Source organism: Piliocolobus tephrosceles, chromosome 9, assembly GCF_002776525.5.
Source record: "Piliocolobus tephrosceles isolate RC106 chromosome 9, ASM277652v3, whole genome shotgun sequence".
NCBI lineage: Eukaryota > Metazoa > Chordata > Mammalia > Primates > Cercopithecidae > Piliocolobus > Piliocolobus tephrosceles.
In genome coordinates this window covers 130390222-130412634 of record NC_045442.1, presented here as the reverse complement: position 1 = coordinate 130412634, position 22413 = coordinate 130390222, and the positions used below count along the sequence as shown (strand labels likewise).

The 22413-nt window shown below is 45.5% G+C and overlaps 3 protein-coding genes across 3 annotated transcripts in view; 1 reads left to right on the top strand and 2 right to left on the bottom strand.

Annotated features, from left to right (window-relative positions):
* Positions 1-10419, top strand: part of GTPBP4 (GTP binding protein 4) — a 29468-nt gene extending 19049 nt beyond the window's left edge. The window contains exons 9-17 of the mRNA XM_023192466.2: positions 680-769; positions 1898-2008; positions 3784-3861; positions 4243-4294; positions 4966-5066; positions 6339-6536; positions 7781-7846; positions 9006-9149; positions 10172-10419. Of these exons, the coding sequence (XP_023048234.1) occupies positions 680-769; positions 1898-2008; positions 3784-3861; positions 4243-4294; positions 4966-5066; positions 6339-6536; positions 7781-7846; positions 9006-9149; positions 10172-10324 (993 nt within the window). The 3' untranslated portion in view covers positions 10325-10419. The remainder of the gene's footprint in view (positions 1-679; positions 770-1897; positions 2009-3783; positions 3862-4242; positions 4295-4965; positions 5067-6338; positions 6537-7780; positions 7847-9005; positions 9150-10171) is intronic.
* Positions 10420-12947: 2528 nt separating this feature from the next.
* On the bottom strand, positions 12948-15438 carry LOC111526655 (isopentenyl-diphosphate delta-isomerase 2-like). The gene is given in 3 exon segments (XM_023192484.1): positions 12948-13538; positions 14187-14233; positions 14236-15438. Coding segments are annotated over 3 exon segments (723 nt in total). The 5' UTR covers positions 14333-15438; the 3' UTR covers positions 12948-12959.
* IDI1 (isopentenyl-diphosphate delta isomerase 1) overlaps positions 13414-22413 on the bottom strand; it is a 29644-nt gene continuing 20644 nt past the window's right edge. Inside the window, exons 7-9 of the mRNA XM_026454787.1 lie at positions 16346-16377; positions 14187-14316; positions 13414-13538 (exon numbers count right to left, since the gene is read on the bottom strand). The gene's annotated coding sequence lies outside the window, so the exon portion shown is untranslated. The remainder of the gene's footprint in view (positions 13539-14186; positions 14317-16345; positions 16378-22413) is intronic.

The window sequence follows — 22413 nt, the reverse complement described above, 5'->3', positions numbered from 1 at the left end:
TTAAGAATTTTTTTTTTTTTTTTTTCTGAGACAGAGTCTGGCTCTATTGCCCAGGCTGGAGTGCAGTGGCCGGATCTCAGCTCACTGCAAGCTCCGCCTCCCAGGTTTACGCCATTCTCCTGCCTCAGCCTCCCGAGTAGCTGGGACTACAGGCCCGCCACCACGCCTGACTAATTTTTTATATTTTTAGTAGAGACAGGATTTCACCATGTTAGCCAGGATGGTGTCTGTCTCCTGACCTCATGATCCGCCTGCCTCGGCCTCCCAAAGGCTGGGATTACAGGCTTGAGCCACTGTGCGTGGCTCCCAGTGTTTTCTTTGGGCTGTATTTCATCGTTTTTCTGCTCACCAGGGTGGCTGTCACTCCTGTGATGCCCTCTGGAGCTCCCCCTCAGTTATTAACACGTGGTTGGTCGTTACTCTGATTGCCTTTGTTGTAAGGGACAGATGTGAGGGGCTACTAGTCGGCCATCTTGTTGATGTCATTTGTATTTTCTTGATCATAGAAGAATATGAAGAAAGTAACTGTTTTTAGGATATGTCGGTTTTTTAAGACTTTGAAACAGCCACAGATGTTGAACAGTTCACATTTGCAGCCTCCATTTGCAGAACTGTACAGTTTTTCCATAGGGAACTGGAAATAAATAATATATCTCTCATTTTTTCTTTGTATTCTCAGAAAATATTTACAGATTTGCAGACTGAAGGATTCCCTGTAATAGAGACCAGCACCCTGACTGAAGAAGGTGTTATTAAAGTTAAAACAGAGGTCAGTGCTGCCTTAAGTCAGGTATCAGTCTTTTTACTATCTCTTGTTTGATTCAAGTCAGTCATGGGGATAAAATAGTTTTCTTTCTAGACATTATTAACACTTGGAGCCCTCGCAGTAGCGAGGCGGGTGGCGTGCGAGAGCGAGGTGTGAAGAGAGACCCCTCTAAGACCCACTTTCCCTGCCCCTGGTGGACAATGGGGTTTGAGGGGATGCTTTGCTGTTGTCACCCCAAACAGCTTTACCCTAAAGCAGCTGTTGTCTCTGGCCTTCTAATATTTCGGTAGCAAGTACAGTGAAAATTATTTTTATGGAACCGGTTCAGAAGTAGAAGGGAGAAAAGTCTGAAAAGCAGAACAGCTTTTGCAGGAGGCAGTCTGCTGCTGGATTTCACGTGCCGTCCTCATTACTTTCTACTTCATGTTGTTTTTATCTCAAAGTAAAGGACACTCCTGGCCGGGCACGGTGGCTCATGCCTGTAATCCCAGCACTTTGGGAGGCCGAGGCGGGCGGATCACCCGAGGTCGGGAGTTCGAGACTAGCCGGGCCAATACAGTGAAACCCCGTCTCTCCTAAAAATACAAAATCAGCCGGGCATGGTGGCACATGCCTGTAATCCCAGCTACTCGGGAGGCTGAGGCAGGAGAATCGCTTGAACCCGGGAGGCAGAGGTTGCGGTGAGCTGAGATTGCACCACTGCACTCCAGCCTGGGCAACAAGAGCGAGACTCTGTCTCAAAAAAAAGAAGGCACTCCTGATGCCGTGGTCGCACTCAGGAATTTAAAAAGAAGGTGCTCCTGATGCCGTGGTCGCACCCAGGGATTTGTTGCTCGGTTTAGAGTCCTGAGGGGGGCAACATTCATTGCCTCCAGTTTGTGAAAGGCAGTTGGAGGGCGCCCTGCGTCTGTGCACAGGGTCACTGTGGTGGGAGTGAGGAGGCCCAGGCACTGGAGATGCACCTTCCCTCAGGGCCGCTTCCACCTGGGCCTCAGAGGGTGTGGCCCCTACATGTTAGTTACCTTGAGGGAAAAGTCTCGGTGGCTCTGATCTGTGGCTTCTCCTGGAACCTGCAGCTGGAGGCTGCTGGAGGATGTGTTTGTGACTGTGCCTTCTTTTTTACGTTACTAGGCTTGCGATAGGCTTTTGGCTCATCGAGTAGAAACCAAAATGAAGGGAAATAAGGTGAATGAGGTGCTGAATAGACTGCACCTGGCTGTCCCAACCAGGAGGGACGATAAGGTAAGATGGCTCCTGGGACAGCCGTGGGCTCACTGTGTTGTCAGCAGGTGCTGCCCATGTGCCTTTTCTGGAAGCCTCAGATCCAGCTTCACACACTCGCAGGTGGATATCGTGGGTGGGCCTCAGTTTCACCTTCTTGCGTGCAGTGAAGGATCAAGAAGGTGAAGAAAGTGCAAAGCGCCACATGGCACCCGTTTCTCACTGCATGACACGGTCGTTGTTTATCCTTCCAGAAATGTTTCTGATATAGAAGATTAATTTTTAAAAAGTTCTTTAAATACAGATGGAAATCTGTTTCATTCTTTAATTTTTCATTTTTTTGGCTGGGGAGGTGGCTCACGCCTGTAATCCCAGCACTTTGGGAGGCCAAGGTGGGAGGATCACTGAAGCTCAGGAGTTCGAGACCAGCCTGGGCAACGTAATGGGACCCTGTCTCTATAAAAAAGTAAAATAAAATAAATTTTCATTGTTTTGTCCATTGTGGATGGGCACACATCGTTACGCTGTGTCTTCATGTTTTACTGCAAATGTGTCCGCACTTCACAATGTGGTGTTGACAGCATTCCTGTCCCACAGACGCCTTCCTGGTGTGTGCTCCACTGACACCGGAGGCTGTGTTCTTCCCTCTGTCTTTCCTTGTGTCCTTGACATGGTCGGGCGCTCACTCTGTCAGTCTTGTGGTGTAAAGATGGTTTTATTGTTGTGTGTTTCTGTAACGATGGGTGCGGTTGAGCTTGTCTGTCTGCTTATTGGCCTTTTCAGAGTTCTTTAGGCTGTTTATGTTTTTCTCACTGATTGGTTATGTTTATATTACAAAGGTTGGATTCTTGTTAGATACACTGTAAATATTTTTTTTTCTCTTTTTGTCACTTGCCTTTTTAACCTCAAATGTGCTGTACATTTTTAAACTAGTAAAATATATTAAGATTTTATTTCTGGCTCTTTGGGTTTGCATTGTACATAGAAAGGCTTACCATTTGTTCCAAAGTCATTTTAAAAGTATATTTTCTTGCTGGGTGCAGTGGCGTACATCTGTAATCCCAGCACTCTGGGAGACCGAGGTGGGTGGATCACCTGAGCTCAATAGTTCAAGACCAGCCTGGCCATCATGGTGAAACCCCATCTCTGCTAAAAATACAAAAATTAGTCAGGCGTGCACCTGTAATTCTAGCTACTCAGGAGGCTGAGGCGGGAGAATTGCTTGAACCCGGGAGGCAGAGGTTGCAGTGAGCCAAGGTCACTCCATTGCACTCCAGCCTGGGAGACGAGAGTGAAACTCTGTGTCCAAAAAAAAAAAAAATTTATCTTTTATACTTGCATTAAAAATGCAATGAAAAATGCATGTCTTGAGTTAGTTCTGTTGTCAGGGTGGAGGTTGCACTCCGTTCCAAGCAGTCGGCATTTCTGACCTGAGTATTGGAAATTTTATCTTTCCATTGAATTCTTATATGCACTTGAGTTTATGTCTAAATTTCTTTCATTTGTTGATCCAGTTATTTCTTACCACTTTCTTCTTCCGTAATTTTTCACGATAATCGTGATTTCTGTTTTTCCTGGATAAACTTTGGAATCACTGTGTGGAGTCCTCCTGGTCTCTGTGCAAAGTGACCCTGAAACCCTCTCCTTTCCCCTAAAATAATCTGTTGGTTTTAATTGGTCTGGGTATGGTTTTCTGTACCCCTTACACATAGGGAATTTGTTTCTACTTTTTCGGCTTTGTAAGTTTCTCATTCAGCAGGCATTTCACATAAATATTTTTTATGGTATCTTCTCAGGAGAGGCCCCCTTTCATCCCTGACGGAGTGGTGGCTCGCAGGAAGAGGATGGAAATTGAGGAGCCCAAGAAGAAGAGGGTATGCTGCCGGAGCTCTTGCCTGGTGTTCTTATTGGGGGAGGCAGGCTGTGTGTGTGTATCGCAGGGGCCTGGGGCATCGAACAGGAGCCGCGGGTGCCCAGGCACCGGCCCCATCAGGCTGCGGCCACAGCAGTGAGTCCCCCTGCAGAAGCCCCTCTCATGGAGCTCTTTGACTTGAGGGAAGATGGCCATGAATAAAATGCATGAGTAGGATAGACAGTCCACAGACGGCCGGAAACAGCCTTCCTACCAGAAATGGAAGGTGAACCCCACTGATACTGAGGATTGGAGAAAAGATTGTTTCAAGTGACAAGGGGCAGAGCATTTCTGGATCTGAAAGGCAAAATGAAGCTGATGATAATTTCTCTTTCCATTGCAGGAACGAGATCTTGAGCTGGAAATGGGAGATGATTATATTTTGGATCTTCAGAGTAAGGGCCAGAGTGTGATCATTATTATAAAATGCCAGTTGAACGTGAAGTATTTCAGAAAAGGGGGGAAAGACTTTAATGAGTAAAAGTGTTTCAGCCTATTTGTCAATTTCAAGATTAAAAGTTGCATCCTGAGGGCCAGGTGTGGTGGCTCACGCTTGTAATCACAACACTGTGGATTGCTTGTGCCCAGGAGTTTGAGACCAACCTAGGCAACATGGCAGAACCCAGTCTCTACAGAAAATACAAAGATTAGCCGAGTGTGGTGACATGTGCCTGTAGTCCCAGCTGCATGGGAGGCTGAGATGGGAGGTTCACTTGACCCTGGGAGGTCGAGGCTGTAGTGAGCAGAAATTGCACCACTGCCCTCCAGCCTGGATGACAGAGCGAGACTCTGTCTCAAAAAAAAAGTTGCATACTGATAGCACTCAGTGGGAGCTCTTCTGTTGTCTCCTGTGGTTTGGGACGGTGGGCGATTTTTGTAGCTTTCTCTGCGTGTGGGTGTTGAGTGAGGGTGATGCTGTTGGTGCTGCTACATGTGGAATTGCACGTCGTGCTCTCTTCTGCGGTGGAGCCGTTGACTTGCCGCCAGTCACAACTCATTTTATGCATGTAGTACTTGAAGATATTAAAAACAGCTGTAAATGTAACCACCCTTTTTTTAACTTTAGAGTACTGGGATTTAATGAATTCGTCTGAAAGACATGATAAGATACCAGAAATCTGGGAAGGCCATAATATAGCTGATTATATTGATCCAGCCATCATGAAGGTTTGTGTCACTTTTTAAATTGTGGATTGTTTTCCTTTTGGTCATAATAGTACTGCTGGCAGATAGCAGCACAGCTTCTGCTCAGCTGGGCCTGTCCCCTCCATCCTGACTCTGCCCCCTGCACCTCTTCCCCACCCCGAGACTGGCAGGGTGCCAGGCCCGGGATGGGCTCTGCTCTGCTGGGCCCTCTTCCTTGGGAGCTCTCCTCTGTCACATCTTTTTCCTGCCTCTGTCCCCTCCCTACATGCTTTTTCTTAGCATATAAATGTCCACAAGTTTTACTCATCTTTTTAAAAAACAAAAATATACTTAACTGTGTCCTCCATTAGTTGTTATCCTGCCTTCTCAGTTGAGCTGTGTGAAACATGCTTGATATAATACTTGCCCTCTGCATGTTCCATGTTTCCACTCCTTGGTTCCCACAGACCCTCCATAATTGAGTTCACATTTTCAGTCTCGTGGTCTCTGTGCTCCCTGTGCCTCCATAGCAGATTCTGGGATCGGAGATTCTAGGGGCAGCATCTCAGTTTCATTGGTGCTGGAGGAGTGGCCTCAGGGCATCTGCTCTCGCCAGTGCTGGGGCCCCCGTCCAGCCCATGCCCTCACTGTCCCTGCAGTGGCCGCCTGCCTTCCCAGCCTCTTCCCCTCTGCAGTCCGCGCTGCCGGGCTGAAAAGCCTTGAGACGCCCCTCTTCCGACACAGCTGTGCCCGTGCCATCCGCTTCCACAAGTTCTGGCCCTCCAGCCTCACCCTCTGCACTCCTGGCCAGAGTCTCACACAGGCACATCTGCCTGTTGGGCTCCTGACCGGGTTGCTTCATTAGCCTGTGATAAACATGCATGTATGTTAGTTTTCATTTGTGTCCAGTGAGGTTGTATTTGGGGTGACATTAGAACGGATACATGGGATATGGCACAAATTCAGTTTCTCAGGACTGAGTTCCTTTTGTGTGTCTGCTGGGAGCATTGGAAGTGAAGGAAGCAGTCTCTGCACATTTTTAGCCTTGGAATTTAATTGTTTTAAAAAAGGGAAACGGTGCACAGCAGTTACTGACTTGCTGGCAGCTGGCGTTCACGTGGTCTCCATTTTCTTCACAGAACCCTCCCTGTGAGATAAATGGCACGTAGGCAGGGCCCAGGTGGGACCGGACCTGGGCAATCGCTCTGTCTTTGGAGGCGGGGAAACATAGCTCATATATACACACTGCCACACTCACTGACTTAGGGGTTTTCGCACTGTTAATTCTGCTTAATGACAACTCTATTTTTAAAGAAACTGGAAGAATTAGAAAAAGAAGAAGAGCTGAGAACAGCTGCTGGAGAGTATGACAGTGAATCTGAGAGTGAAGATGAGGAGATGCTGGAAATCCGACAGCTGGCAAATCAGATTAGAGAGAAGAAGAAGTTGAAAATTCTGGAATCCAAAGAAAAGAATACACAGGGACCCAGGATGCCGCGAACTGCTAAGAAGGCAAGTTTGTGTCTTTCCAAAGAGGTGTGATCTAGTGTTTGCAGATTGGATTCCTGTGTGATCATTGGTAAATAGCAACTTTCCACCTATTTATGGCCATAAGATTGCACATTCTTGTTTTATTGGTTTATGGATTTGCAAGATTGCTCACGTCCTGATCTTTCATATTCTTTACTGTGTCCTTTCTTGGTGACTTTCAGCTTCGAGTTTGGCGCTATTCTAGATCCAGTCATTTTGCAGTTGTACAGATTAAAACTGTAACTTAAGATTCACAGACGTTTAAGGCTATCAGTTAACATTTTCCTGTTATTTTCTCTCTCTCTTTTTTGCGGGGGTGGAGATGGAGTCTTGCTCTGTCGCGCAGGCTGGAGTGTAATGGCGCAATCTCTGCTCACTGCAGCCTCCACCTCCCAGGTTCAAGCAATTCTCCTGCCTCAACCTTCTGAGTAGCTGGGACTACAGGCACCTGCCACTACACCCGGCTGACTTTTGTATTTTTAGTAGAGATGGGTTTCACCATGTTGGCCAGGCTGGCCAACATGGTGAAACCATGCCTGTCTTGGCCTCCCAAAGTGCTGAGATTACAGGCGTGAGCCACCACGCCCGACTGGTTTTCTTGTTGTTTAATTTCTGCATTAAATGTGGACTCTTTAGCAATTTACAGAAACCTGACCCAGTCTACAAAAGGCCATTTATTGGCTCTGTGGCAGGGTGGGATGGGGGAAAGGAAAGCCCACATGCAGGGCGGTTAACATGTCACCAGAGAAGTCACTTGACATTCAGGATGCCTCTCAGTGGGTCTTCCTGTTTGAACACACAGTTTTCATATGGTGGCAAGTGACTGGTTATGGCAGACTTGGACTTTTTTTTACTTCTCCGGGTGGGGCTCAGCCATCTCTGAGAGGAGAGAGGTTGGCGCACTGCCTTTGTCTTAGGCCACCTCGCTAACCTCAGCTTTAGTGTCTCACCTCCGATGGAGACGGTCACCCTCCCCCGTGTGGTGGTGACGAGCAGACAGACGTAGAGGATACCTGATGCTTCCCACGCAATTGCTCCGTAAATGTTAGTTTCCGTGGGATTTAATTGAGCTATCCAAAAACATGAAAGCAAGGCCCAGTAAAAATTGCAACCTCTAAAATAAGTACAGTTGTTGCAAAATACATATACATATATATTGTCTTGAAGTTTTTTTCAGCATTTCATCAAACTAATTTAAAGCAAATGTTTCCTTTTTTCCTTCTCAGGTTCAGAGGACAGTTTTGGAGAAGGAGATGCGCAGTCTTGGTGTTGACATGGACGATAAAGACGACGTGAGTGTGGGGGCGGTTCATGTGTTTATGTGGCTGGATACACCTTTTTAATAAAGAAAACCGGCCCGATGCGGTGGCTCACGCCTAATCCAGGCACTTTGGGAGGCCAAGGCACGCTGGAAGATCATGAGGTCAGGGGTTCGAGACCAGCCTAGCCAACGTGGTGAAACCCAGTCTGTACTGAAAAAAAGTACAAAAAATTAGCCGGGCGTGGTGGCGCATGCCGGTAATCCCAGCTACTCAGGAGGCTGAGGCAAGAGAATTGCTTGAACCTGGAAAGCAGAGGTTTCAGTGAGCCGAGATCACGCCACTGTACTCCAGCCTGGGTGACAGAGTGAGACTCCATCTCAGAAAAAGAGAAGAGAAGGAAGGAAAAAGGGAAAGAAAGGAAGAAAACAAACCAGGGTTTTGGAAAGCCGTGGGAAATTACAGCAAAAAGAAATGAGAGCTTCCAGTTTTCGTGTTTTGAGATTTTCTGGCCCTGGGGCTGGGTTGAGGATTCCCTGACCCTGGGTCTGGGTTGAAGTGGTGGGTTGAGGCTGCACTCCAGCCTGGGCCACAGAGCAAGACTATCTCAAAAAAAAAGCTCCACAGCCAGCAGGAGGCAGCTCTGTGCGTATCCAGGGTGTGTCCACAGCAGCACCAGGCCGCGCCGTGACGTGCCCAGGGTGTGGCTGCAGATCCTGTCCTCTAGATGTGCAGTCTGCAGCTTCTGTCTGATGGTTGTCCCTTTGTGTTCATATCAGTAACCCCCAAAACGGGACGATGAGGGAGAGAGCATTATTTATGTCTGAAATATAAATTGTGATGCTATACTCTAATAATCACTTTTAAATGAGAGTTCTAAGTTTCTGTAAGTGGAGTTAAAATCAGCTTTCTTACATAAAGCAGCTTCTGTTAAGTGAATAAGAATATTTGACCAACAACTTATGTGAAATTGTTACTGATATGAACTTGAAATGGTGTCACTAATATGAAAATACGTATTTTGAAGATCTTTAGCCCATGCGGTAATGGTTCAAATACTCCTCTCCTCCCCTCTTGCTGGAGTGACCTCATGCCTGTTGCTGAGCCCGGGAATGGGGCCGGGGTCCCGAGCGCTGAGCCCGGGAGCGGGCTGGGGTCATGAGAGCTGAGCGTTGCTTTCCCTGCTTTGCAGGCCCACTACGCAGTCCAGGCAAGAAGATCCCGGAGCGTCACTAGGAAAAGAAAGCGGGAAGACTCTGCTCCCCCGTCCTCTGTGGCCCGGAGTCGGAGCTGCTCTCGAACTCCACGTGACGTTTCTGGTCTTAGGGATGTCAAGGTCAGTCTCTGTGTTGTGTAATGTAATAAAATGACAGCCTCTGTTGTTTATTGCACAGGGTTCAGGGCAAACACCAGCAGTTGCCATTTGCAGGAGCTATGGCAGGGGTTGTGTGCACTGCCTGCCCTTGTTTTGTGGCATCCTTTAGAGGAGAGCATGGGCCAGGGTACAAGTGGACACCCCTGGACAGCTGCCCTGGACGGACCCCTCTGTGGCACTTTCCTTTTGCGGAGGGTGGCCAGAACATGGTCTGACAGCACCGGCAGTCTGGGCTCAGGCCCCGCTGTCTGAAGACGGCCAGGAAGTGGCCACTGCTGAGCACCAGGAGGCCTCAAGTCCCAGCAAGCCCCCCGTGGGAGGAACAGCCAGAGGGAACGCCTGGGTCGATTGGCAGGTGATCCTGCTCATCCTTAGGTTGCAGGATTGTTCCCCCCAGGTGGAGAGCTTGAGTCACATTTAGTTTATTTGTAATGTCTTTTGGCAAAGACACTTTAGATGTACACAGTCTCTCTTGGTGAAATGTCCTTTTATTAAACACAACAACTTTTAGTTTCAACATTGTGGCAATGGAGATGCAGGAGAAAGTCTGTGTGTAAACTGCAGTCTCCTTCATAGAAGCCCGAGCTTCACTCCTCTGTGCCGTTGCCATCTTGAAACCTGGCTGTTAATATTGGCATTACCACTTGTCAATCAGACCTGAGCAAAACAGGTTCACGGGCCCGAGTCCTTAGCTTGTGTAAGAGGGAGTTAAAACAGATGTGTTCTGACCTTCTAGGTCTAAAATGTAGCTAGTCCTGGGTGTAAAGCTTGTCCTAGGTATGATTTCCATCCAGTCTTTATACAAAAATATTCACTGAGTTCCTGCAGATACTGTGCTGGGCTTAAGAGAAAAGAGATGTTACAGGGTCTCTTCACTGAACAGACCTGAGCCATTAAAACGGATTGTTACCCAGTAGTTCAAATTCAGAATGGTAAATTGGTTTGAAGTCATGAACATACTTCCTTTTTTCTCCTCTTCTTAGATGGTGAAGAAAGCCAAGACTCTGATGAAGGACGCCCAGAAGAAGATGAATCGTTTGGGGAAGAAAGGGGAGGCAGACAGACATGTGTTTGATATGAAGCCTAAGCACCTGCTCTCTGGGAAGAGGAAAGCTGGCAAAAAGGACAGGAGATAGGATCCGTTTGATTGTGGCTTGGCTAGACTGTTGCTGTTTACTTCCTGGCTTGGCACAGTGTGGTTTTTTTTTTTTTTTTTGAGACGGAGTCTCGCTCTGTCGCCCAGGTTGGAGTGCAGTGGCTGGATCTCAGCTCACTGCAAGCTCCGCCTCCCGGGTTCCCGCCTTTCTCCTGCCTCAGCCTCCGGAGTAGCTGGGACTACAGGCGCCGCCACCACGCCCGGCTAGATTTTTGTATTTTTTAGTAGAGACGGGGTTTCACCGTGTTAGCCAGGATGGTCTCGATCTCCTGACCTCGTGATCCGCCCGTCTCGGCCTCCCAAAGTGCTGGGATTACAGGCTTGAGCCACCGCGCCCGGCCGGCACAGTGTGGTTTCATGAAATTGGAGTTCTACTGAAAAAGACAAAATAAGTAAAGCACTTGTTGCTTTGCTGAAAACTATGGTTAACCCTATGTAGATGTGGGAAATTTCTGTCACTGCATAATATTACAAATATTTTGAGTAGACAATGTTTCTACATTTAATGGAGTATCAGTCACTTCAGATTTTCAGAACTGGTAAGATTTACTGGTATAACTGGGTTGTTTTTGATGGAGGAAAACCTTATTTTCTTTTGTAAGAGTTTGGGAGCAAACACGTTTATGAATGTGTCGGGATCCTGTGCTTAAAATACCCTCCTAAATTATTTTCTACTCTTACTGTACAGTGTCTCATTGTAATCTGTCTTCAATTATTTTATCCAAAATAAACTTCCAGAAGAAAGTAGTTTTGATTTACTTAGCCACGTTTTGGTTCAGTGATAGTCACTATTGATTTGACCAAATAAAAAGACAAAAAACAGGCCGGGCGCGGTGGCTCAAGCCTGTAATCCCAGCACTTTGGGAGGCCAAGACGGGCGGATCATGAGGTCAGGAGATCAAGACCATCCTGGCTAACACGGTGAAACCCCGTCTCTACTAAAAAATACAAAACACTAGCCGGGCATGGTGGCGGGCGCCTATAGTCCCACCTACTCAGGAGGCTGAAGCAGGAGAATGGCGTGAACCTGGGAGGCAGAGCTTGCAGTGAGCTAAGATCCGGCCACTGCACTCCAGCCTGGGTGACAGAGCAAGACTCCGTCTCAAAAAAAAAAAAAAAAAAAAGGCAAAAAACATATGACATTTCTATTTTGTTTTAAAGCAAAAGTACTTTTGGGGGAGTAAAGTATTGCTGGAGGCATTAGGCAATTAAATATGGGCATTCTCCTATTTCTGTGGCTTGTCCCTGAAGTATAATGTTCAGTAAAACACAGAAACGCCCCCAATACCATCTCAGAAGCACCTGCCAGAGAGCGTTGGGATGAAGAGCTGTGGGGTCGGAGGGACCCGCCCAGGGGTCCGTGTGCTCCTGGAGCCGTGAGGACACACAGGGATCCGAGAGCTACCACAGATGAGTTATCAAGTCGCAATCAACATTATAGCTGAGGAAAGGATTTTAGTTGATCACGCTTCTGGGTTACATGTGGCAATTTTCAAAATTTACCAGGTCTGGGCCGGGCACAGTGGCTCAGGCCTGTAGTCCCAGCACTTTGGGAGGCCAAGGTGGGCAGACCATGAGGTCAGGAGTTCGAGAGCAGCCTGGCCAACTTGGTGAAACACCATCTCTAGTAAAAATACAAAAATTAGCCGTGTGTGGTGATGGGCGTCTGTAATCCCAGCTGCTCAGGAGGCTAAGGCAGGAGAATCACTTGAGCCCAGGAGGCCGAGGCTGCAGTGAGCCGAGATGGTGCCATTGCACTCCTGCCTCTGTGACAGAGCACGACTCCGTGTCAAAAAAAAAAAAACATTTACCAGGTCTGGTTTTTGAAATTCTTTCTCCGTATTAAACACCAAAACCTAATATGTAGTTACTTTGTGTTCAACAGCAACAGTATGTTTTAAAGCAAGGATGTCTTTATTTGTGAGCATGTTACTGAAATGTCATCAAATGGCAGAAGTGGATAAACGGCGAGTCACTTGGCTGAGACCATACACATCTTCTGTACTGCTTGTATTAGGAATGTAATTTCTGTAAGCCTAAATTCATTTGAAAGGTGAACTTAAATGCACATCGCCAAGGCTTAAGATGCAAGATTGAATGTGTCTTTTTTAAAAAATGCAACCTCGTGTTGCACTTGGAAATAAGTGATTTAGAAAGAAACAGTTGGCCGGGCGCGGTGGCTCAAGCCTGTAATCCCAGCACTTTGGGAGGCCGAGACGGGCGGATCACGAGGACAGGAGATCGAGACCATCCTGGCCAACACGGTGAAACCCCGTCTCTACTAAAAAATACAAAAAGCTAGCCGGGCGAGGTGGCGGGCGTCTGTAGTCCCAGCTACTTGGGAGGCTGAGGCAGGAGAATGGCGTAAACCCGGGAGGCGGAGCTTGCAGTGAGCTGAGATCCGGCCACTGCACTCCAGCCCGGGTGACAGAGTGAGACTCCGTCTCAAAAAAAAAAAAAAAAAAAGAAAGAAAGAAACAGTTGAAGCAGAGACCCCTCCTGACCTTGGAGGCTTGGATACAGCTGTGGGGAGGCAGCCTCACGGTCCAGCCATGCTAGTCCGCCTGCTTCAGAACTCTCGAGCTCTCCCCAAGACTTTCAGGATTAGCTGCTGTTCATCGACCAAGTGCTGATAAAATGGAAACTGGGACAAGGGAAATGTTAAATTTCCTCCCTGCAACCAGGCAGATAAGAAATATAGAAATAAAGGAAAGGGAAAATGAAGATATGACAAAGTTGATGAAAAGGTGAAATGAGTGATTTATAGACGATGGGCAATCACGTGCCCCTTTCGCCCCGTGTTGGGTGTGTCGTTGGCTCGATGGTGTGTCTCCTGCACTGAGAGCATTCCACATGGCTGACTCGACCTCCCTGCCTCTCATACTCTGTATTTTGTGAAGCTCCACGAACTGGGTCACATCATCCAGGTGAGGCCACCACCGGTACAGAAACTTCTCGGCAATGCTTCTTAGCCAGGGGGTGACTTTGACTTCGCCCCTGGCCCCCCTCTCCAGGAGCTCCCGCAGCTCCTCCTGGGACAGGTAGAGGATGCTTTTCGTTTCACTGGGATCCAGGTTCACGGTGACATTTTTCCTCACAAGCAGAAGGTAACACATGTCATGCTCTCCCCAAATTCTGTCTGATTTTGCCTTGTGGTGATAGATTGTCATGAACGCAATGTCCTCTGGAGAAATCTGACAGAAATTGGTGCAGTGTTAACAACACACATGTAAAACAATCTACAGAAAAATAGAGAAAATAAACACATTGTTTTCCTCAAAGAAAATGAACACTTTCTTTTGGTAATTGATAATTTCCAAAACCTCAATTTTAGCTAAGTAAATTTTTGTGGACTCAAGTCTGAATGATAAACTGGCTTTGGTTTCTTGGTTCCAGTAAACCTGTCTGTGTCTTCATTTAAAGAACTAACCCTGTCACACACATCCTCAACAGAAAATCCCACAGAAACCGGCCAGCACTGTCAGGAGAACATCCGTCCTCTCTTAAAGATGTTCTTGAATGGATGAAAGTAACACACATGCTCACAGGATCCTGGACATTCTTTCTAGTGGACACTTGAATTTCCTCTTTGGTGTGTGGCCGACAGATTCCTGCACAGTCTCAACCCTGCCTGGGACACACAAAGACTCACACTGCCCCATCTACAGCTACATTCACGTTCCCATCCACAGCCCATCCACAACCCATTCACAGCCCCATCCTTCATCCTCATGGTGCTTCATGAGGCCAACAGCACAGATCCAGCCTGGACTTTGTTCAGCTTCTGCCCACTGCCAGCCTGGACTCCTGCGGACACAGCTGTGACTGGGTGCTGCGTGTACCTGCTCCTCAGGAATTCCCAGCTCTGCTTGCAGATGCCTCTGGGCCCCTGCCTCACTCCGATGGCATCCTTTTCTTCCAGTTCTGCTGGGTTGTATAATGGGTGGCTACAACAGGAGTCGGTAAAATACCCTGGAAAAAAATGCATGGGAACATCCCTCTTTATTCCTGAAAAATGAATATATTAAATACAAATGCAGATGCTTCAGGTAAAACCATCATCCGTCATCAGCAGACGACGGCCTGGCAGGGGAGGATTGGGTTTGTCATGGGCTCTCAGAGCAGCACCTGCCTCCAGCCTCCACGGCCGTGGGCTTGGTGAGGGTCTTCCACATGACCGCCTGGCAGGGCTGGCCCTGACTGCTCCTGCAGCCTTTCCTACAGATGTGCACACACATGTCCCGTGGCACTATCCCAGTATGTCTTGGGAGAGGGACTGGTTCCTACTTCGTTTTGTACCCACAGAGGACCTGAGATGCCATGGGATGGCAGGAGGAGGTGGTAGGGCTGCGGGGTGGGTGGCTGCAGTAGCCGGGCTAAGGAAGCTGGGCTGCACTTGGAAGGTGGTGATGAGTGAGCATGGTTTCATAGGAAGACTCTGCTGGAATACCATTGATCAAGTTTTCTTACTGAAAGGTTCTACCTAATTTACCCAAGTAACAGCAATGGTGCTATGACGGGAGGTCACACTCTCCTCAGTAAATCTCTGCTCCCTGTCGTTCCTCAGACCCTCAGTGCTTCCTTGGGTCACTCTGCAGGAGTTTGGCTAAAGCCGAATCCAGTCTTGCAAGTACAAGAGCTGACACTCCCACCTGCCCCTATGTACCTGGAGGCAGCTAACACATGAAATCTTAGCTCCAGGGGCTTTATTTGCAAAGTGTTGACTCTGTGCTACAGTTGAGCCTCTTAACTTTGCAGCTCCTGAATTTTTCTGCAACAAACTCTGCATTCAGCTCCATCAAGGAGCCAGTGGGTACAACTTGACCAGCAAACATGCTGGTGGATTTCGGAAAGGGCAGGATCAACCCACTGCAGATCCGAGGAAGAACTAAGGGAGGACAAAACTTCCTCGGACACAGCTGGCCAGGCTTAGCCATTCGCTTTAATGGGTCAGGCAAGGTCTGGTTTTGAAAATTTGAGGACAGCCTAGGCCAAGACACTTTAAATGACCACAATTGATGTAAATGCTGTTCCCCTCTAAAAAGAAATTTTTAAAGTTGTAATTTTAAGAAGTACAAGATAATTAAAACTCTAAGACCTGTAAGATAACAATTTTTATTATTATTACCTAGTTAATTTTATGCTAAATGCTATTTATTTTAATCCCCCTAAATCCTTAGGTTGATAAATTCCTCTGCATTTAAGTAACTTGGCATTGCAAAGAAACAACAAAACAAAACAAAAAAACCCAGAAACTCATATAGTTTCTTAATTTTTTTTTTTTTGAGATGCGGTCTCACTCTGTCGCCTAGGCTGGAGTACAGTGGCGCGATCTTGGCTCACTGCAACCTCCGCCTCCCAGGTTCAAGCAATTCTTCTGCCTCAGCCTCCCGAGTAGCTGGGACTACAGGTGCCAGCCACCACACCCAGCTAATTTTTTGTATTTTTAGTAGAGACAGGTTTTCACTATGTTAGCCAGGATGGTCTCGATCCCCTGACCTCGTGATCTGCCCGCCTCAGCCTCCCAAAGTGCTGGGATTACAGGTGTGAGCCACCGCGCCCGGCCTAACATTAGCATTTTAATGTATGATTAAGGTGGCATTTAAAATAGCTAGAAAAAGAGAAATTATTTGAGAATCGATGATATAAGTGGTTAGTTTTTTTTTTTTTTTTTTTTGAGACGGAGTCTTGCTCTGTCGCCCAGGCTGGAGTGCAGTGGCCGGATCTCAGCTCACTGCAACCTCCGCCTCCCGGGTTCACGCCATTCTCCTGCCTCAGCCTCCCAAGTGGTTAGTTTTTAGAAGAAAGTTACATCATTTTCTCTAACGTCATATTAGAGACATCTATGTGAATTTAAGATTTAATTTTTAAAAATGAAAGCATAAAAGTACTAGAAACATATATGGATGAATAATTACATGATATTCTGTAAAGAAAAATCTTTACAGGCAAGACACCAAGTCGGAACTCTAAACACATTAAAAATTGTAGATTTAAATACCTTAAAATAATCCTTCTGCATGTCAGCAAAGCCTTGATAAAAGAAAAATAAAAATTATAACATGTTTTATATTGATAAAATATTACATATAAAGACAATATCCTTAAGATAAGAAGAGTTCTAATTTTATAATTAAAACCATGTAATTAGAAAATTATATGAGCATCAATGTACAACTCAAAAATAAGGCAGACTGTTGTGTAAAGATGTCACCATTCACCATTTGATATTTAAATCTACTCTTTTTTTTTTTTTTTTGAGGCAGAGTCTTGCTCTGTCGCCCGGACTGGAGTGCAGTGGCTGGATCTCAGCTCACTGCAAGCTCCGCCTCCTGGGTTTACGCCATTCTCCTGCCTCAGCCTCCCGAGTAGCTGAGACTACAGGCGCCCGCCACCTCGCCCGGCTAGTTTTTGTATTTTTAGTAGAGACGGGGTTTCACCGTGTTAGCCAGGATGGTCTTGATCTCCTGACCTCGTGATCCGCCCATCTCAGCCTCCCAAAGTGCTGGGATTACAGGCTTGAGCCACCGTGCCCAGCCTAAATCTACTCTTAAGATGGATTTGACTTGTATCTGTTTGATTGTTGTTATGAAAGATGTTGGTGTACATGGGCTAGAGTTTCTTCAGTTTTAATTTAAATATGTATTTTGGCTGGGTATGGTCGCTCACTCCTGTAATCTCAGCATTTTGGGAGGCTGATGTGGGCAGATTACTTGAGGTCAGGAGATCCAGACCAGCCTGGCCAACACTGGTGAAATCCTGTCTCTACTAAAAATACACAAAAAAATTTAGCTGGGCATGGTGGTGAGTGCCTGTAATCCCAGCTACTTGGGAGGCTGAGGCAGGAGTAGTACTTGAATCCGGGGGGGCTGAGGTTGCAGTGAGCCGAGATCATGCCACTGCACTCCAGCCTGGGTGACAGAGCGAGACTCCATCTCAAAGATAATAACAACAACAATAATGTAAATATGTAATTGACCTTGCCTTATTTAACTGGTTTTCAACAATATGCACTCCCTCTTGCTCCATTTCTTGGCTTATCCGACATCAAGTCCAGGAAAGAACAATAGGCTTTTATTCTTTCTGGGTAAGGAGGCTGGGATGCCTTAGCCTTACTTCATCTACCTTGAGGTGGGGACAGTTCTTCCCTCAAGCATATTTTTATTTAGAAATTGTTCCATTTGTATCACGGCTCCTATTTCCACAGACCTGTATCCTATCACTCTATTACCTTTTAATACTGTGCAGGGTCTGTCTAGAGGGATGAAGGATTTCTCAATAGCTCCATTTATTTTTTGCCCCTTTTCTGAGGCTTCAGAGGCAAAAATTTTACTCTTTAAAAAACTTTGAAAATATAATGTTTTGCACTGTTTCATTATCTATTTATTTATTTATTTATTTTGAGACAGAGTCTCACTCTCTAGCCCAGGTTGGAGTGCAGTGGTGCAATCTTGGCTCACTGCAACTTCTGCCTCCTGGGTCCTGGTTCAAGCAATTCTCCTGCCTCAGCCTCTGCAAGTAGCTGGGATTACAGGCATGTGCCACCATGCCCGGCTAAGTTTTGTAATTTTAGTAAAGACGGGGTTTCACTATCTTGGCCAGGCTTGTCTTCAACTCCTGACCTCATGATCTGCCCGCCTCAGCCTCCCACAGTGCTGGGATTACAGATGTGAGCCACTGTGCCCTTCAATGGCATATTTTTAATTCACTTACAGTATGTATCATCCCAGATTTTTAAAAGAAAAAATAAAGGTGGCAAATGGAAGAGAAAAGAAAAGATTGTGACTGAAATTATGGAATAAATTCTTAGAATAACTGAAAATCGATAAATAAATGCAAGACCTTGGAAACCAATGTGTTTGGAAGAGCTAAAAAAACTGTATAATTTCTTGCCTATCATATTCCAAACATTATCTACCAACTAAAGCTCTGGGCCAAATAGTTTTGCAAGTAGGTTCTGTTAAAATATCAAAAAAATGTTAGCCATATCTGTCAGCTCTCTTAGGAAATATGAGGACTGCACGATGGATGCATGATTCAGCTGACTTTGGCACAGATAATACAGAACAAAAATAACACAAAAACAGTGATGGGTAATATTCTATAAAAAGATTAATGTGTTTTGCTCTTTTGTCTTTCCATAAGTTCACCTTTATACACGTAATTTTTAGTTATGTAGAAAACCAAAAGGCTATGCCTGAAATGTTTTCCCTAGAAATCAGTTCTGAGACTCAGGCATAAATGGTCTGTTTGAAACTTGTTTCTTTTGCAGTCAGAAAAGAAAGACTGGGAAAATGATATTCTTTTAAAGATCTAAAAAATAATAAATAAGTCTATGAACTAGGCTTTGAGGAAGAAACTAATATATAATACTGTACCTATTATAATCCAACAGCTCTAATAATAATAATAAGAAGAAGAAGAAGAAGAAGAAGAAGAAGACAGCCAGACACACTTGTGCTTCCTTTGTGCGAGTTCCTATTTTAAGAGTTTAATGTATACTAATTCATTTGGTCCTCACAACAACCTTTTGAGATAATCACTATTTTATTCTCACAGTATCAATAAGGAACAGAAGCACAGAGAGGTAAATTACCTGTGCAAGGTCATCCAGATGCAGTTGAGCCCCCAGAATCTGTGCAATTAAACATTTTGGAATTGTCACTACCAAATTAAGCACTGAATGTTTTAGAGGCAAATGTTATCCAAATTTCAAGGAAAGAATTGTCATGCTCTGTAAACTGTTCTAGGGGATAAAAAACAGGGAAACCCTTCACTAGGTTGATCTGGGCATCAGATTCTGACACATAACACACAGAAAACATTGTAAAGGAAAGGAAGAAAGACATTTTGATTAGGCTTTATGTGGAGGATTTTCTTAAGAGAGGTTGTGACAACTTTAAGAATGATAGTTGATGACCTATAATGCTGCAGGTAGGAGGTTAAGAATAAACTCTCGGAAGAGATGATTACAATTAAGGCAAATTAGAAGCAACAGAAAAGGCTCTAGATATCAGTGAAATATAGAGAAAGACATGGAGGCCAAGACTGAGAAAAGCAAGTAAAAAGAAATGGAAGTGGAAAGAGTTAAAAAGGAGTAGGCCAAGTATTGTAGGTATGAAAGAGAGGGTAAAACAAATCCAGCATGTGCTAAGGGGTATCCTTGAAAAAGAGAGCCATAATAATAAAGAAAAATGTCCCAGACATAGAAGATGACTTAAATCCACAGATGGAAAGGGCTTGCCATATTCCAGAAATACTGACACATGGATGTTGACACTGGGGTAACCTTCTCAGATCTCTGAGAAAACTGCTGCATGCAGAAGAGAACACCCACTCCCAACACCATCACTCCATCCAGGCATTCTACAACCCTAATCCTCTGCTTTCCACCTAGAATGATGAATGATCCATGTACTTATCAAGTCCCTTCTTGGGCCAGGTGTGGTGGCTCATGCCTGTAATCCCAGCACTCTGAGAGGCTGAGGCGGGTGGATCACCTGAGATCAAGAGTTTGAGATGAGCCTGGCTGACACAGTGAAACCCCATCTTTACTAAAAATAGAAAAAATTAGCCGGGCGTGGGGGTGCATGCCTGTAATCCCAGCTACTCGGGAGGCTGAGGCAGGAGAATTGCTTGAACCTAGGAGGCAGAGCTTGCAGTAAGCCAAGATCATGCCATTGCACTCCAGCCTGGGTGACAGAGTGAGACTCTGTCTTAAAAACAAAACAAAACAAAACTCACTTCTTGTGAGGAAGATTCACCCATAGTCACCTCAAAGACATTGTCCAACAATTTCCCTTTTTCTTCTCTATCAAGTTTTCTCTCTCTCTGATGGAATTTTCCTACCAGCCTGCATGTGGCTATGATTTCATTTTATTTAAGTAACAGCTAGTTTTTTTGGACCTCATTTGCCCAGCAAGCTACTCCACTGCTGCTCCGCTGTCTTTTGCAGGAACACTCTTAGAAAACTTTCTTCATGCTCACTATATCCAATTCCTTTCTCCAATATTTCTCATTCCTTTTCTCACATTTAAAACTATCAAGTAACTTAATCTAAATTATTAAGTACAATTGTTGTTGAGCTGTTCAAATTTTCAGCTCCTATCAACAAAATTCCAAAGAACAAGCTTCTAAGATAACCACTTCCTGATATTTGATAGCATAGGTTAAAATTTCTGTAAATACCTTAAGAGATTATATTCAAATCCATGTTAGAAAATGGTGATCAATAAAATTTTGGCAGTGAGGAAAATAAAAATAACTTTCCATAATAGGGACATTTTTATCTATATAAGTCAAGAAAGAATTAACACTTAAGCTGTGATCACAAAAGATGAGGCCCTTGATCTCACTGGGAAAATTTGGAAGAGATAATTAATTTTGGGAGGGCGTCTGTACATTGATATAGTTTCTTGTAATAATTAAAAGACGGTGTTCTTTTTTCCTCTATTTCTTGGAAGCGCTTATGAAGGACTTATAATATTTCTTGTTTATTTTTTATTTTTTGAGACAGAGTTTCGCTCTTGTTGTCCAGGCTGGAGTGCAATGGCGTGATCTCGGCTCACAGCAACCTCTGTCTCCCGGGTTGAAGTGATTCTCCTGCCTCAGCCTCCTGAGTAGCTGGGATTACAGGCTTGTGCCACCACACCTGGCTAATTTTGTATTTTTAGTAGAGAAGGGGTTTCACCATGTTGGTCAGGCTGGTCTCGAACTTCTGATCTCTGGTGATCCACCTGCCTCAGCCTCCCAAAGTTGGGATTACAGGCGTGAGCCACCGTGCCTGGCAAATACTTCTTTAAATGTTTGGTAGAACTCATTAGTGAGGCCATTGGGCCTTGCCTTTTCTTCATGGGAAGATTTTAATTACTATGCCTTAGCTGGGTAATGCAAACATGTACCTGCATTATTTCTGATTTTAGTAATTTGTGCCTTCTGTTCTTGATCATTCAATTTTATTTTTTTTAATTTTTATTTATTTATTTATTTACAAACTTTGTTGCTCTTTTTCTCTTTTTTTTTTTGAGACAGTCTCATTCTGTTGCCCAGGGTGAAGTGCAGCGGTGCAGTCTTGGCTCACTGCAACCTCTGCCTCCCGGGTTCAAGCAATTCTTGTGCCTCAGCCCCCTCCCCCTGCCTGTCCCCAATTCCTCCTGCCGAGTAGCTGGGATTACAGGCACACACCACCATGTCTGGCTAATTTTTGTAGAGATGGGGTTTCACCATGTCACCCAGGCTGGTCTCAAACTCCTAGCCTCAAGTGATCTGCCAGTCTTGGCCTCCCAAAGTGCTGGGATCACTAGAAGCTTTTCAATTTTTTTATTCCAAAGCTATCTAATGCAGTTTTTGCCTCCTGAAATCACTTATATATAAACATATTGCCTGCAGAGTAGGTCACCGCGTCACGCCTTGGGTTTCCTAGGACACAAATCAACCGGCACATGCCTGGACAGCAGGTCATGTCTCTCAAATCAATCTGCAAACCATGGTCACAGAGCCAATCAGAGTCTTATGGCTTTCATTGTAGCTTCTCTGTGGAATATTTTCAAGGACATACGTGTACTTTAGGATGTTCACATGTCATGATTAAGGTGTAAATTTCAAAAATTCTAAGAATGTCCATTGTTGGCCAGAAGTATAAAAATTTCAGAGATTTAAAATAAAAGCATCTTTCAATCTTACTTAAATAGGTCAACGAAGTCTCCTTCTCTTCCTCTTGAAAGTAACTTGAGGGCTGTGAAGAACATCATCCATAATGAAACTGAGAAGGCCTGTTCTCCCTGGGAACAGAAAGGTCACTGTCTTTGCTCAACAAACAGTCGAAAGCCGGGAACACAGGCCTCCCCAGGCCTCTTGGCCGCCTGTCAAGCCTCCTCAATAAAAAATTCACATGGGGCTGGGTGCGGTGGCTCAAGCCTGTAATCCCAGCACTTCGGGAGGCCGAGACGGGCGGATCACGAGGTCAGGAGATCGAGACCATCCTGGCTAACACGGTGAAACCCCGTCTCTACTAAAAATACAAAAAAAACTAGCCGGGTGAGGTGGCGGGCGCCTGTAGTCCCAGCTACT